This window comes from Poecilia reticulata, chromosome 3, assembly GCF_904066995.2.
Source record: "Poecilia reticulata chromosome 3, P_reticulata-male-v2, whole genome shotgun sequence".
NCBI classification, from domain to species: Eukaryota; Metazoa; Chordata; class Actinopteri; order Cyprinodontiformes; family Poeciliidae; genus Poecilia; species Poecilia reticulata.
In genome coordinates, this window is record NC_088832.1 from 18,477,290 (window position 1) to 18,489,939 (window position 12,650).

At 36.9% G+C, this 12,650-nt stretch overlaps 1 protein-coding gene across 2 annotated transcripts in view; it reads left to right on the forward strand.

The window, feature by feature from the left end:
* Positions 1-1,790: 1,790 nt before the first annotated feature.
* nfat5b (nuclear factor of activated T cells 5b) overlaps positions 1,791-12,650 on the forward strand; it is a 34,758-nt gene continuing 23,898 nt past the window's right edge. For both annotated transcript variants that reach the window (XM_008405318.3, XM_008405320.3), the window contains exon 1: positions 1,791-2,084. In XM_008405318.3, coding sequence (XP_008403540.2) covers positions 2,012-2,084 — 73 coding nt within the window. In that variant the 5' untranslated portion in view covers positions 1,791-2,011. The remainder of the gene's footprint in view (positions 2,085-12,650) is intronic.

The window sequence follows — 12,650 nt, forward strand, 5'->3', positions numbered from 1 at the left end:
CGTAGCTTGCTTTATTTAGTTGCCAAATGCCTTTTCAGTGAACGAGTCCTTGTAGGTTAATCAGTCGTGTTTATAGGGCTGCAGATTATTGTATGAGATGCTGTAAAACCATTATGTAATAGCAGCTAAATATTATGGGCAGTGAAACATTGCAATAAGGAAACATTATTTTTGTTAGATTAATAATTAATGACAATAATATAAAGTCTTGCATAATCTAATTGTGACTGTTACTCAAACTGAAGCGTGCCCCATAAAATGTTTTGAATCTTCTGTCGCTTCTGCCAGCTCTAAGCTCAAATTTAGAAGCTATTTCCATTTCACCATAAATAAAAATATAGGAAATTGAAATAATCACTGGGTTTGATTTTTACCTCAAATAAACCTAAAAAAAAGGAACAAAATATTCAAAATGAAGTTAATTTTGAAAAAATCCAAGAACAAGCTTACAACAAATAAATATGAAAAATCTGAGTGCTGCATTTTGGATTTTAACAGTCATCAACATAATTTTACCCATGTCTACAGTCAAAATACAGAATAATATGCAATTTGCCTTGGAACCCAATGAGCCATAAACCTCATTAGTCACCTTAGTTGCCACGTATCAATGCACCTATTGCCCAACAGCACATTTACACACCATGTATGAAGATTTGTCACCCATTTGTAACTGGAAAGTCTGAATTGGATGCAGTTTTGATTTTATATATATATCGATCAATAGATAGATAGATAGATAGATAGATAGATAGATAGATAGATAGATAGATAGATAGATAGATAGATAGATAGATAGATAGATAGAAAACTGCTCCTCTAAAGGCTAATAAATTTCATGTAAATGTCACAGAATAAAGAGTTTCACTCACAACTTATGTTGTGTTAAGCTTAGAAGGAAAAACAAGTAGAATTTGCCTGTCTGTGGAAACATGTTTAAAATCTCATATTGGTCACAATTAAGTTGAAATTCTGAAAACTAGTTGTTAGGGTGCAGTACATACATGGACAGTTTGAGGTAAGCAAGTCCACATTAGAAACAAATCTCACTATTTCATTGGTTAATGCAGCATTGTAAGCAAGTGCATAAAAATAAAACTATTCAAAATTTGATTATAACATAATTGTGATATCCAAAATATTGCATGTGCGGTGTACTTTCTTTTTTTCCATGAATGTAACCGAGTCCATTTCGGCGTAGCTGACTCGTCTGGAAATGGGCAGTGCCAAGAAAGGAAAAGGCTCATGGATGGTCCAATATTTCTAGTTATCAAGCAAAAAGAAAAAAAAATACACATTCAATTACTGTGTTTGTGCCTTTCAAAAATAATTGTTTCGTTAAAAAAACAAATAAACAAATTTGTTTGAAATTTAATCAACGTACTGTAAAACTGACGTTTGACCTTTTGTTATTTCTACAACATCCTCTTTCCTCCCATCTACAGCTAAGATAGTCCTCCGTGCATTTTTAGTGGGTTAAGGATTTAGTTTGATAAGTTAGTAGATATTAAAAAATAATATTTTGTGAAAGTTCAGTTGTATTTATAAGATTTAACATAGATCCACGTGGTTTCCAGCTGAAAAATGCAGAGTAAAGAGATCAATTATAACTTTGCTTGAAATGCCCACATGGTCCAATGAATACTTTCCAAGGAAATATGACAAATATGTATTTTTTCCCAAAAAACATAGCAGTTGTAGAAGCACACTACCTTATGAGAATCTGCACGTCCCTCGTACGTGTTGCGTCACAGGCGTGGGCGTGATTCCCCCTCCGGTCGTCCGTTGACAACAAACGTGAGTCGTGGGCGGACCGAAGAGGGACTCGCAACCAGAGTGGCAATACAGACAGTTAGCAGACAGTAACGACAGAAAAACTCAGGCCAGAATTGCCGTCCGTCTCTTACAAGTTCTGTAGTTTGCTAGTCGTGAGACATATAACAGTTTTATCCAAATCCGTCACGCTGTAAGTGACCGAAAGTGTCCGGTTTCTACAGCCAGAGGGATTGCGATGCCCTCTGACTTTATCTCCCTCTTCAACGGGGACCGCGACCTGAATTCTCCCGGATCCCTGTACTCTAAAGGTAAACAAAGTTCCTCCACTGTACTTGTTCTGGTAAAATAGTTTGACATTTATGTTATGTGGTGTGTGGATATGCAACAACTTTACCTGAGTTCGTTCTCAGCATGTGCGTGTGTGTGTGTGTATGTGTGTGTGTGTGTGTTTAAGCGTGTGTCGGCGGCGTTCACTTTACTTCAGTGCCATTCATCTAGAAACCACCTCCTGTCACATGCCTGCGCATGAGCCGAAGTAAAGTTTTGGCTCTCCTGCGCAACCTTCACGGATACTCGTTTTGTTTTTGCAGTCCCGTGCTCATGTTTTCGGCGCGCTGAAGCCCTCAGCTGCTGCATACTCACCGGTCAGACCAGTTTACTATCTCCTTGCCCGCCTCAAAACCCCGCTATCTATTTTCTCTGGTCTGTTTGAATAGGCCGTCGATGCCCTCCGCCCCCGCCAGGCACTTTACACATGCTCACATATGCATGCGCTGCACTGCTCCCAGAGCGGCGCTAGTGAGACAATTAGCATAAACTGTGTAATCATCAGCAAGGTAGCCTCAGGCAACCTGTGGATAGAAAAACTGAACTCTGCTGAACTCATAACAACAGGTGCAATGCTGTAAAGTCGGCATTCTTCTGTTATCGTCGGCTTTATTTATGCTGGAGACTGTTATAACACAAGCATAATAAAGCTAATTAGTTTATCAGTTAAATAAGACTTTGGCAGAATAACTGCTTTTTGTAAAAGTCCCTACACCTTGCAATTTAAACATTTTAACCAAACATACAAGAATGCAATATTTTAGTTTTTTTTGTTTTTTTGTTGTCGTTTAGTTTATCAGTCATGATGCACAGAGTTGGTATGCATTTGTTTTTGTACTATGAAAAATTACAATACGCTATTTCAGTTTCTTTTGTCTGGAGTTGGGTGTGGTGGCAGGGATACCTAGGAAGAACCAAAACACTACCAAAACCATTATCTCTTTCTTGACTTAACAATGGACCTTTGGTTTCACAGCAGAAGAGGGTCTTTCTTTTCATACGTTGACATTCCTTGAACATGGTTTTACTTGTCTTTGTAGATGTAGATAATCCAACTCACGTGTAGGCCTGTCACGATAACAAATTTTGCTGGACGATTAATTGTCTAAAAAATTATTGCGATAAACTATAATATTGTTTCAAGACCTTTTGACACTGATTTAATGGAAATGACGTAATAATGCATGTGATTTCCTGCCATAGATACACTTTATTTTCAAAATAACACATAACACTGGAACTGATAAACTAAACAAACAAAACAAACAAAAACAAAAATAAAACATATTCTCAGTCTCCATTAACAAAAAACGTACGTGAATAAACACTAAATAACATAAAGCCAAAGTGGAAATAAATACTGCATTCAACCAAAAGAGTGCAGATTATGAAGTCTGTATACTATATTGCTCTTCAGTAATCACTAGATTTAAATAGAGAAGATGAGCACATCCCACTACCTAATGCAGTAGTTCACACTACACGATTTTTTTGCCCCTATTTTCCCTTTACGAAAATCTTACATCGTTGGCTGATCTAAGATTGTCGCTGGTGATTTCGTAACCGATCATCCTGTAGTGTGTGGTGTGTTACGGTGGATCGTCGTGGTCGCTCCGATCTAAATTAGTGGTTTTCCCCGACTGGGAGCTTAACGCTAAATGTGACAGGTAGCCAATCAGAAAACGCGGATTCTCCTCCGTGCTTTCTGAAGGGAAATTAGAGAGGAATCCCAAACAGCTGACACGGCGCAACAAGAAGTCCAGCGGACATCGGAGATGATTTGTGAAAACTACATTAATGTTTATTCAACATTTCGTGCAAAGAATATAGAAATGATAAGGAGAGGAGTTGGAGCCAAATTGCTACTGCAGTTGATAAACCCGGTAACTTTTCAGCTGTTCTTCGTTAACGTGACATAAATAGATTATAATGATTTTCATTCAGTCAGTCAGGACTTTATGGTGTCTGTAGTCACATGCATTGCAGGTAGATTGTAGTAAAGCATTGATTAATGCCTGATTTTAAAATTAGTTAACTGGACTTGTAGCCATTATTTTGTGCCCATGTGGCTGGACACCACACGGCACGACGAACCCGATCGAACCGTCACACCGGATGTGAGCCTTTTTTCATTCAGTGTTATCAATAGAAAGAAAAAAAAGGCAGGAAGAGACGATAAAGCCGATAATTAAAATGAGGTCGATAGGTTTAATTTATCGTGCGATTAATTGATTTATTGTTTATCGCGACAGGCCTACTCACGTGTAAAAGAACTAGTTGGAGGGCTGTTTACAAAGTGCAACACATTCTGAAAAAATTAATTCCATTTCACAACAATGTTGGTGGGTGAAAAAAAAGGAGATCTGAATCAGCAAGGTAAAATCCAACCCTTTGAGAGACAAACAATTTAGACATAACTCCACCTCAGCTTTTGCTTCATAGGTGATGAAAGACAAAGTTACCTCATCTGAGCTTAGTTTTACAAAATGCTTAGGTCATACTTTTGGATAATTTTTTTGTAACCAATACCCCAAGCTGCTTTACACAAGAGGTGGTTTTTATATGTTTTTTGCATATAAAAACAGCAGTTTTTATATCAATCAATCAATCAAATTTTATTTGTATAGCACATTTCAGCAGCAAGGCATTTCAAAGTGCTTTACATAATTAAAATAAAAACAGCATGTGACATTAAATAAACAGTAAGAAAGAGAAAGAGATTTTTTAAAAAAAAACATTAAAACCTTATATGCAAATTATATGTGCAAAAATAACCTTTTTTTAAAAATCCTAATTAGCTCAATTAGGATTTGAGCTAATTGTGTTGTGCAAAAGCATCAAAATACAAGTTGGCTTCCTTTACACTGAGAGCTTAAGCTGCTCGGGGAATACTAAAGGCCAAAAGGGTCCAAAGAAGGTTCAGAGGACTGCTCCTTATGGTTACCCATTCACTTTCTATGCATGCTTCATCCTTGCAGGACGGCAGAAATATCGTGAGCTATTTACACTAGTCAATGGGCGAAAAGCTGGGTAAACCCCTGACAGGTCACCAATCCATTACAGATCTACAAAGAGATAGAAAATCATGTACACACTCACTTACACCACTTAAACTAAAATACATGTTTTTGTAAAGTGGCAGGAAATTTGACGAGCTGAAAGGAACCTTGCCTTATTTGTTTATCATTTCGTCATTATACTCAGCAGGCATGTCTACATCCACTCTCCAACTATCTAACCCATTTACTTCAGCTGTTCTTGTCACTTGTCCATATCGTAGAACTTATTCCTCTAAATTGTCCTGATTTTAGATTAAAGTTTCTTTTGCAAATAACGTAGATGTCAGGTTCATCCAGACTATGAAAATCAAATCAAATGCAAGATACAAGCTTTATCTCAAAGACCTATTTCAGAAAAGGCATCAATGCATAAAATATTTTCCTGGATATATTAATGGAGAATACACATAGAAAAAGAAACATAAATGTAACACAATTTGCAAAATGGCCTACTAGGTGGCAAACCAATACATGCGTATTTGCTACCTTTGAGGTCAGGTGGACTACTGAGCAGATGAGGAATAATACCTTTTATAGCTGTGTTGAAGGCCAACACACCATTACAGCCTATACAAGGCTGTACTTTATTATTCACCAATAAACTCAAATAGTACATCTTAAGATCATTCTTTAAAAGTCCTCCATTTCACCTTTAAGTGCTCAATTTATTCCTCTTCTCTTATAAATGTTGACAAAAGTTGGCTTCTTGGTTTTCCAATGTTGTATCAGATACATTGCAGCCCCTAGTGTTAAGATTCCTGAGTCCTAATTACTAATCACACTCTTGTATATTTTTATCAGCTCAGCTGTCACATGTAATAACATTATTGTGACATTGTTTTGTAAGTCAACTTCTCTGGTCTTTTGCAGATTTACTCTGTTGTTTGAAAGAAAGAAAAAAGCTCACAATTGTCAATATTGATGAGTTGTACCCGAAAATAAATTCCCATAAATTCAAGTTGATTTTTTTTCTCCCTTTTTCTTTTTAATATCTATGTAGCATCTAGCCTTGTTCTACTTTGGGCAACAAAATCTTTGTAGGGAGCTCATTTTTAGCTTGAGAGTAGCCCAGGGAATATCAAGGAAAAGCAGAATGCTTTAACAATAGCTCTCAAGACAGGAAGGCATTTTGTGCTACTTTTTGTAGTCCGTGAGGGACTTCTGGTTAATGATTGTATTAAAATGCCTTCCCAGCAGGTCCACTGTAAAAATGAAGAATGTTACGGCTTCAGTATACATTCTGGTTAGCCTATTTAACAATTGTAAGCCCTCAGATCTCGACATAGTTCTTTTTAGTTTTTTTTTTTTTTATTGACACCCACCTTAGCTTGGTCAATAATTAACTCTTGGTCTCCTCTGTGTATAAACCGAGGTTTAAATAGCACTCTATTAATATTGACTCTACTGTGTCAGGCAAACTTAGCGGCATGCGCTTAAAAATACTCAACTGCCTTGAAAGCTAGCGGATATGTAAGGAAACCCAAAAAGTATGACAGGGGGGGGAAAAATGGAAATAAGAATAATTATTTAATTTGCATTAGATTGATTTGTATTGCAGTTGGGACACTGTCAACTATGTCATGTTCTTGTTGTGGGCTTGTCTCATTAGTACAATCTGATCTCAGATATCCACTTCAACAAGAATATCGTGACTCATTCATTCATCTTGAGAACTTGAAGTCCTTGTAATCTTACAGAGACGCAATGTTTTGTTCTTGTTCAGAATGTTCTCGGTGACATCTTCATCAGTTAAAGCATCAGTCCAAACCTGTTCTGTATACTTCCCACTCTCACTTTAGCTGGCAGCCATATTCCTATGCCACGCTGTGATAAGATCAAGAATATTTTTTTTAAGATGAAAAAAACAAAACTAAATGTTATCCTATTACTCACTTTTGGTGTGGTGCACATTTACACTCATGGCAGCAACTCGATGCAAATGCAATAAAGAAGACTTACTGAAGTTCAAACCAAGAAAAGAAAGTGAATCTAAGTGTCTGAAATTATTCAGAAGCATTTGGTTTACTGGGATTTTTATGCACAACCAAAAAAGAATGGTCTGAAAAGGAGAAAATGTCGCCGGTAGGACATTTTCAACTGTATTGTGTGGATATAAATGTCCACACAACATTTATATGTTGTAAGACTTTGCAGGTTGTTTCAAGATGAAAGAAAGAAGACAGTTGTTCAAATTACCTCGTTTTGCAACCAAAGTTAATAGAATACCATCTCTGAATGTGCAATATGTCATAATACCAGTAGATAATTGTTTAAAGTGTTGTTGCTCTCCCTGTATACTGGGCCAAACTTCTCAACTTAAGCCTTTACTGTGGCTCAAGAAACATTTTGCTTTGGTGGCCATGTCTTCATGGTCACTAATGGGTCAGTTATCATGGGTGTCACTTCTCAGTTATGCAAAATTGATAACTTGACTAGCATGTTAAACACCTAGATGAAGGGGGTTAAGGAAATTGAAAGCGTACAGATCAACATATTTGGATCTAAAATGTTTTTCGTCCTCATTACTGCCCCTTTGCTGCTTTAAATATGACCACAACAATGCATCTGTTTATTTCAAAATACAGCTCTGGAAAAATGAAAAGCCCTGCACTGAACCCCATTGAAAACCTCCTGGTTATTCCACCAAACATTGATTTCTGAACTCTTCCTGAGTTAAAACACTAGTATTGTTGTTTCTAAAAAAATATAAACTTGTTTTCTTTGCATTATTTGAGGTCTGAAAACGCTGCATCTTTTTTATTAGTTTGGTCATTTCTCATTTTCTGCAAATAAATACAAAAGTTTTGCTTAAAATTTCAGAGACATGTCAGTAGTTCATGGCATAAAAGAGCAATGTTCATTTAAATCAAACATATGTGTATTAAAAGTCAAATCAGAGACATTCATCATTTAATGTCTCTTAATTTTTGTCCAGAGCTGTATATCTTGATTATAAAAAGCAATCAGTGTGGTGATGCTTGGAATTCACACCTCTTAAAGTTGTGTTTGTGTGTGTTTATACCCTTATCTACTGCTCCATCTCTTTGATTAATTATTAACGCTCGCCAAACTTCAGTAAGAAGTCTAATCGGGGTCAGGTCAAAATATCACCTCCTTTGGTATTTACTGCACACTTGTGACTTTGTTTGGGCCGCGACAAATCAATGTCTGAGTGGTTTAACCTGTTAAAGAGCCTGGAGGTGTTACTTGGCTATCCGTCTTGTGTGAAATTGCAAGTTGAAGTTGGAGTCTCAAACAGCTCCTTATTTTAACATTTTTCTTGAAATAATGTGTTGCTCATTTATCTAAATACTTTGGCCAGCAAGTCTGGGCATGGGTGCAAAAATACAATTCAAAAAGTTGCTACATAGAATAAAGCAACACCAAAAGCTCAATATTAAAGCTAATGTTACTCTTCGCAATGCCGCTTGTGCATGTTCCACACTTTATCAGAGGAGAAAATCAGTTTTTAGATCTGCATCTTGGATGTTTTGCATGCACAACAAGAGGCTAGAATCAACTTTTACGCTGTGCAACTAAGTTACCGCTCTCAGATGACCTCTGAAGTATTACAGGCATGCCGGTGTTGCAGGTTTTCCATTCTGCCAGAGGCGTTTCTTTTTAAAATAGGAGACTTTTTTTTCCTGGGACTGTTTCAGATTAGCTGGTTTGCTGTGTTTATGTGATGAAAGCAGATTTTTACCTGTTAAGTCTAGATACTTTTTTTCTGGACAAATGTTGCAGGATATCAGGGAGTCACTGAGAAAAAGGACAGTGTCGTGACAGAAGTCTGCATGTGCTAATTTTTGTTTTGTTTCTTTACCCAGTAATGCTTAAGATCTTTTTTTAATTTGTGGTTAATTAGCAGAATCAAATTCCATGAATGTGTTTTCTATTCATTATCATGCATAGAGTTCAGTCTCTCCATAACCGTATGCAGATTAAATATTCACTTTTACATTCTGCAGTCTGAATGTGGACAGTGTAAGGGAGAGAAGAAGCATTCAGTATGACCAGCGCTTTCGCTTGCCTTCATCTTCAGGGAGATTCCTCTCACTCTTTTGCGAAAAGCCCAAAGCACCTGTGACATCTAACAACCCTCGTACGCCTCTCTGCAGCAAGGCGATTGTGAACTAAGACATTAAATATTAAGCGAGATGAATCTTGGCTGGTTGCAGTCTTTCCACTGGCAAAGTACAGCAGTTAAGGTGTCAGACACTCATAACATGGCTGTACAGACTGTGTTGCCAGGTCTCAAGGTATTTTATTAGTCAAAATTAGAGTAAATATCTTCCTCAGCTAAAGATTATTCAACTTTTAAATTACTTTAATTTTTTAAGTCTTAAAAATAACAAAATATGCATATAAGGCTTCCTACTGAAACAGTAGTGCGGTAATGCTTGTAATCCAGTCTACAACTTTATGAACCCCCCTCCTCTCTCCCTTTGTTATCATTTTTTATTTGGGACTGCTTCAGCAAGCTCTCAATACAAATGGCTTTTAACAAGCCCTCTGACGTGCTTTGGCCTTTTTGAAGGTTGACTTTTTTTTTACCTTTAGCACCAGCGATCACACACTTCACCTGGCTCTTGACAGCCATCTTTTTTCCCCGTGGTGCTCTTCACTTCGCAGTTTTAACAGCTAAATTCTTAACTACATTGGTCATGCGAATTGTGTTGTTAATAACCAGATGGAATTAATTAGCTCATCTGTCTTTGCCATGCCTTCTTCTCATCTGCTACAGAATTCAGAGCGTTTTTGCTATTGCAGATGGCAGCGAGGCATTTTATGCAGCGGACTCATAACAAGATGAATCGCTCCTATTCTGGATTTTGTAATTGCTGCACAGAGTTATGTGGGAAGAGGTGAATGCATTGCAAAATCAGATCAAGACAGTAGATAGATACATGACGCGACGAGTTCATACGTGTATGAGTTTACATGTTTGCTGGCAGATGTGTGCGGTAGGATGAGGCTGTTTGTTACAGACACTTTCTCATGGATGTTGGCGCTCAAACTGTAGTGGTGCTCGTGTGGACTATCAGGAGACCAAAGCTGCAGGTTTGTAGATGTTGCGCTATTTTACTCCAAGTACTATCATGATGCCATTTGGTCATTCTGGGTTTATGCACATTTTTAATCTGGACACTATTTCTGCCGGTGCAAAGACAAGTTCTTTAGCGGCATAGAACTTGCAATGGACTTCTTGGTTGCAATATTAGGTATACGTAGCCTTGGATATTTTAATGTTATCAATCAAAACTCTGCCTGCAGGTAATTTGTTTAGTCAGTCGTTTGGAACTTCAGTGCGATGCTAAAGAAAAAATGGAGAGACCTATTTGAGTAAATGGAAACTAGTATTGCCAATATTCAACTACAGTCTTGAATTTGAAAGTTGTCTTTATTTCTAGGACTGCAATATATCAGAACAATGTGTAATGATGGTTCCATTTCTAAAATGTTTGCTGATTATTTTGATTATGATTAATCAATGTTTTTTTTTTATTTTTTTTACTCTTTTCATCGCAATCAATAAACAACGTCCCATATCTTATGAGCTTTTATGCAAAGTGCGTTATTGAATTAAGGGGCTGTTAGAGTTCCTGGGCAAATATGCATATATGCTCAGCATGAATGTATGACATCTGACATATAATATCTTGCCAAATACTGCAATATTGCACACACTTGATATCACAATGATCTTTGTGATTAGATTGTGCACTGTTGCTCATTTCTTCGGAAAGAATGAAGTTGCTTTGCAAAATCTACAAAACATTTACAGCAAAGGTTTGGTTTAAATTATTTTAAACTTAAACCAAAACATTTACTTATGTAATGACCGTTTGGTCATCACAATGTGATACGTGCCCTCAGGTATGTCAGTCTTGAAACAGGGTTTTATCTCACTATATGCTTTCAGCAGCATTATCCAAGGTGCGGGCGCCTGCAGGGAAAGAATCTGCCCTTGAGTGATTTTACCTTCTTTCTTTTTTTTTTTTTCCTTTTTCAAAGTAAATGACAGGGGCTCTTTCATCAAGGCTTTTACAAAAAAATTAAAAATTCAAAACCTTTAGAAATGCACACCACCTTTGGCATAAATTAGTAATTAATCTTGCAGTTTCACAGCACCTATGTCTCAGCGTCCTGTGTTGTCGTTTCTTTTTTCTGAGTCGTCCTTTGCTTCCTCGGCTGACTGGTAGGACTGGAATAAACTGCAGTGTTGGTCCATCTGAATTTCCCCAGTATCCTGTCATTGTCTGATCTCAGTCAACCCCTGTGGCTCAACGAAGAGTCCTGCACAAATTCAGCACAAATCTACTAGCAACCGGGGCCAAATCTACATATTTACTGTAAACATTCTCTGCTTTCAGAAGTGAAATTAAATTGTAAATGAAGGAATCTGTCTTTATTTCTTGCCCAAAACCTTTTTTTGTTGTCTTTGTCGGAGGATAGTTATCGCTTCCTTGAACTTTCTTCATACTCTCCAAGTCTTGTTGTTTAATTTTTTTTTTGTTTGTTTGTTTTAATACACTAGAAGCTATTGAAGGTCATCTTAGCTCTTGACATCATCAGAGTCACTTTAACCTAGTCCCCAGTTGCTCAGGAATAGTTTGAGTAAAATTCAAAGGTTACATTTGCTTTAATGCCCCCACACACAAATCTTGCCTTAGCACAAAGAGCGACTTCAAACAGTAAACTAAAAAGAACTCAGCTAAAAAATGCTAATCTGTAAAACAAAAATCAAGTTGGTATCAAATCCATTTTTTCCAATTACTCTCATAACATTGAGCCATAATAATATATATTATCAGTGTTTTTTGCTCAAAGTGGCTACGTGATGATGATGATTGTGTGTCTCCATCTCAACAAGTTGCAGCTTGCCTGAGGATGAGCAATACTGTGACTCCACAGATTTTTCTCTTCATGCTTCTGCTTGACTCTACTACCAGTTGTTTATATTGACTTAAATCATGAACCAGCATGCAGGACCTTTTCAGAGCAGTGAGCGTGCAGTTTGTGAAGGTGTCTGTGTGAACTGGATTGAACAGTACTTGAAAGGAGAAATAAAATCTTATGTTTCTCAATTTAGTTTTGGTTCAACAAAAGTTTGCTAAGGCTTTTTGGGATCTTCTTTCTCAGATCCCTGGGATTTTCTTTTAGAAATTAGCAGACTTTCCAAATCCTTAATTAAACTGAACAATAAATCATCTTAAAGGAGCAGTATTATGTATTTTTCAGGGATATGGTGCCTTTTTTTTTTTTTGCACAATTAGGTAACTATGTTACCTTCAGCTGTTATAAAGATTGCATAAAAATCAAATATAATTTAAAAGACATTTGACCTCCGTCTCTTTAAAAACTCTTGCTCTTTCTGAAACTCCACCTTCCATAAGTCATCACAACATCGCTCCTCTATTAACCCTTTGCCAATCTTTTTCCCACCTCATATATGACTGCATTTAATAAACTTCAGATGCACAGTTC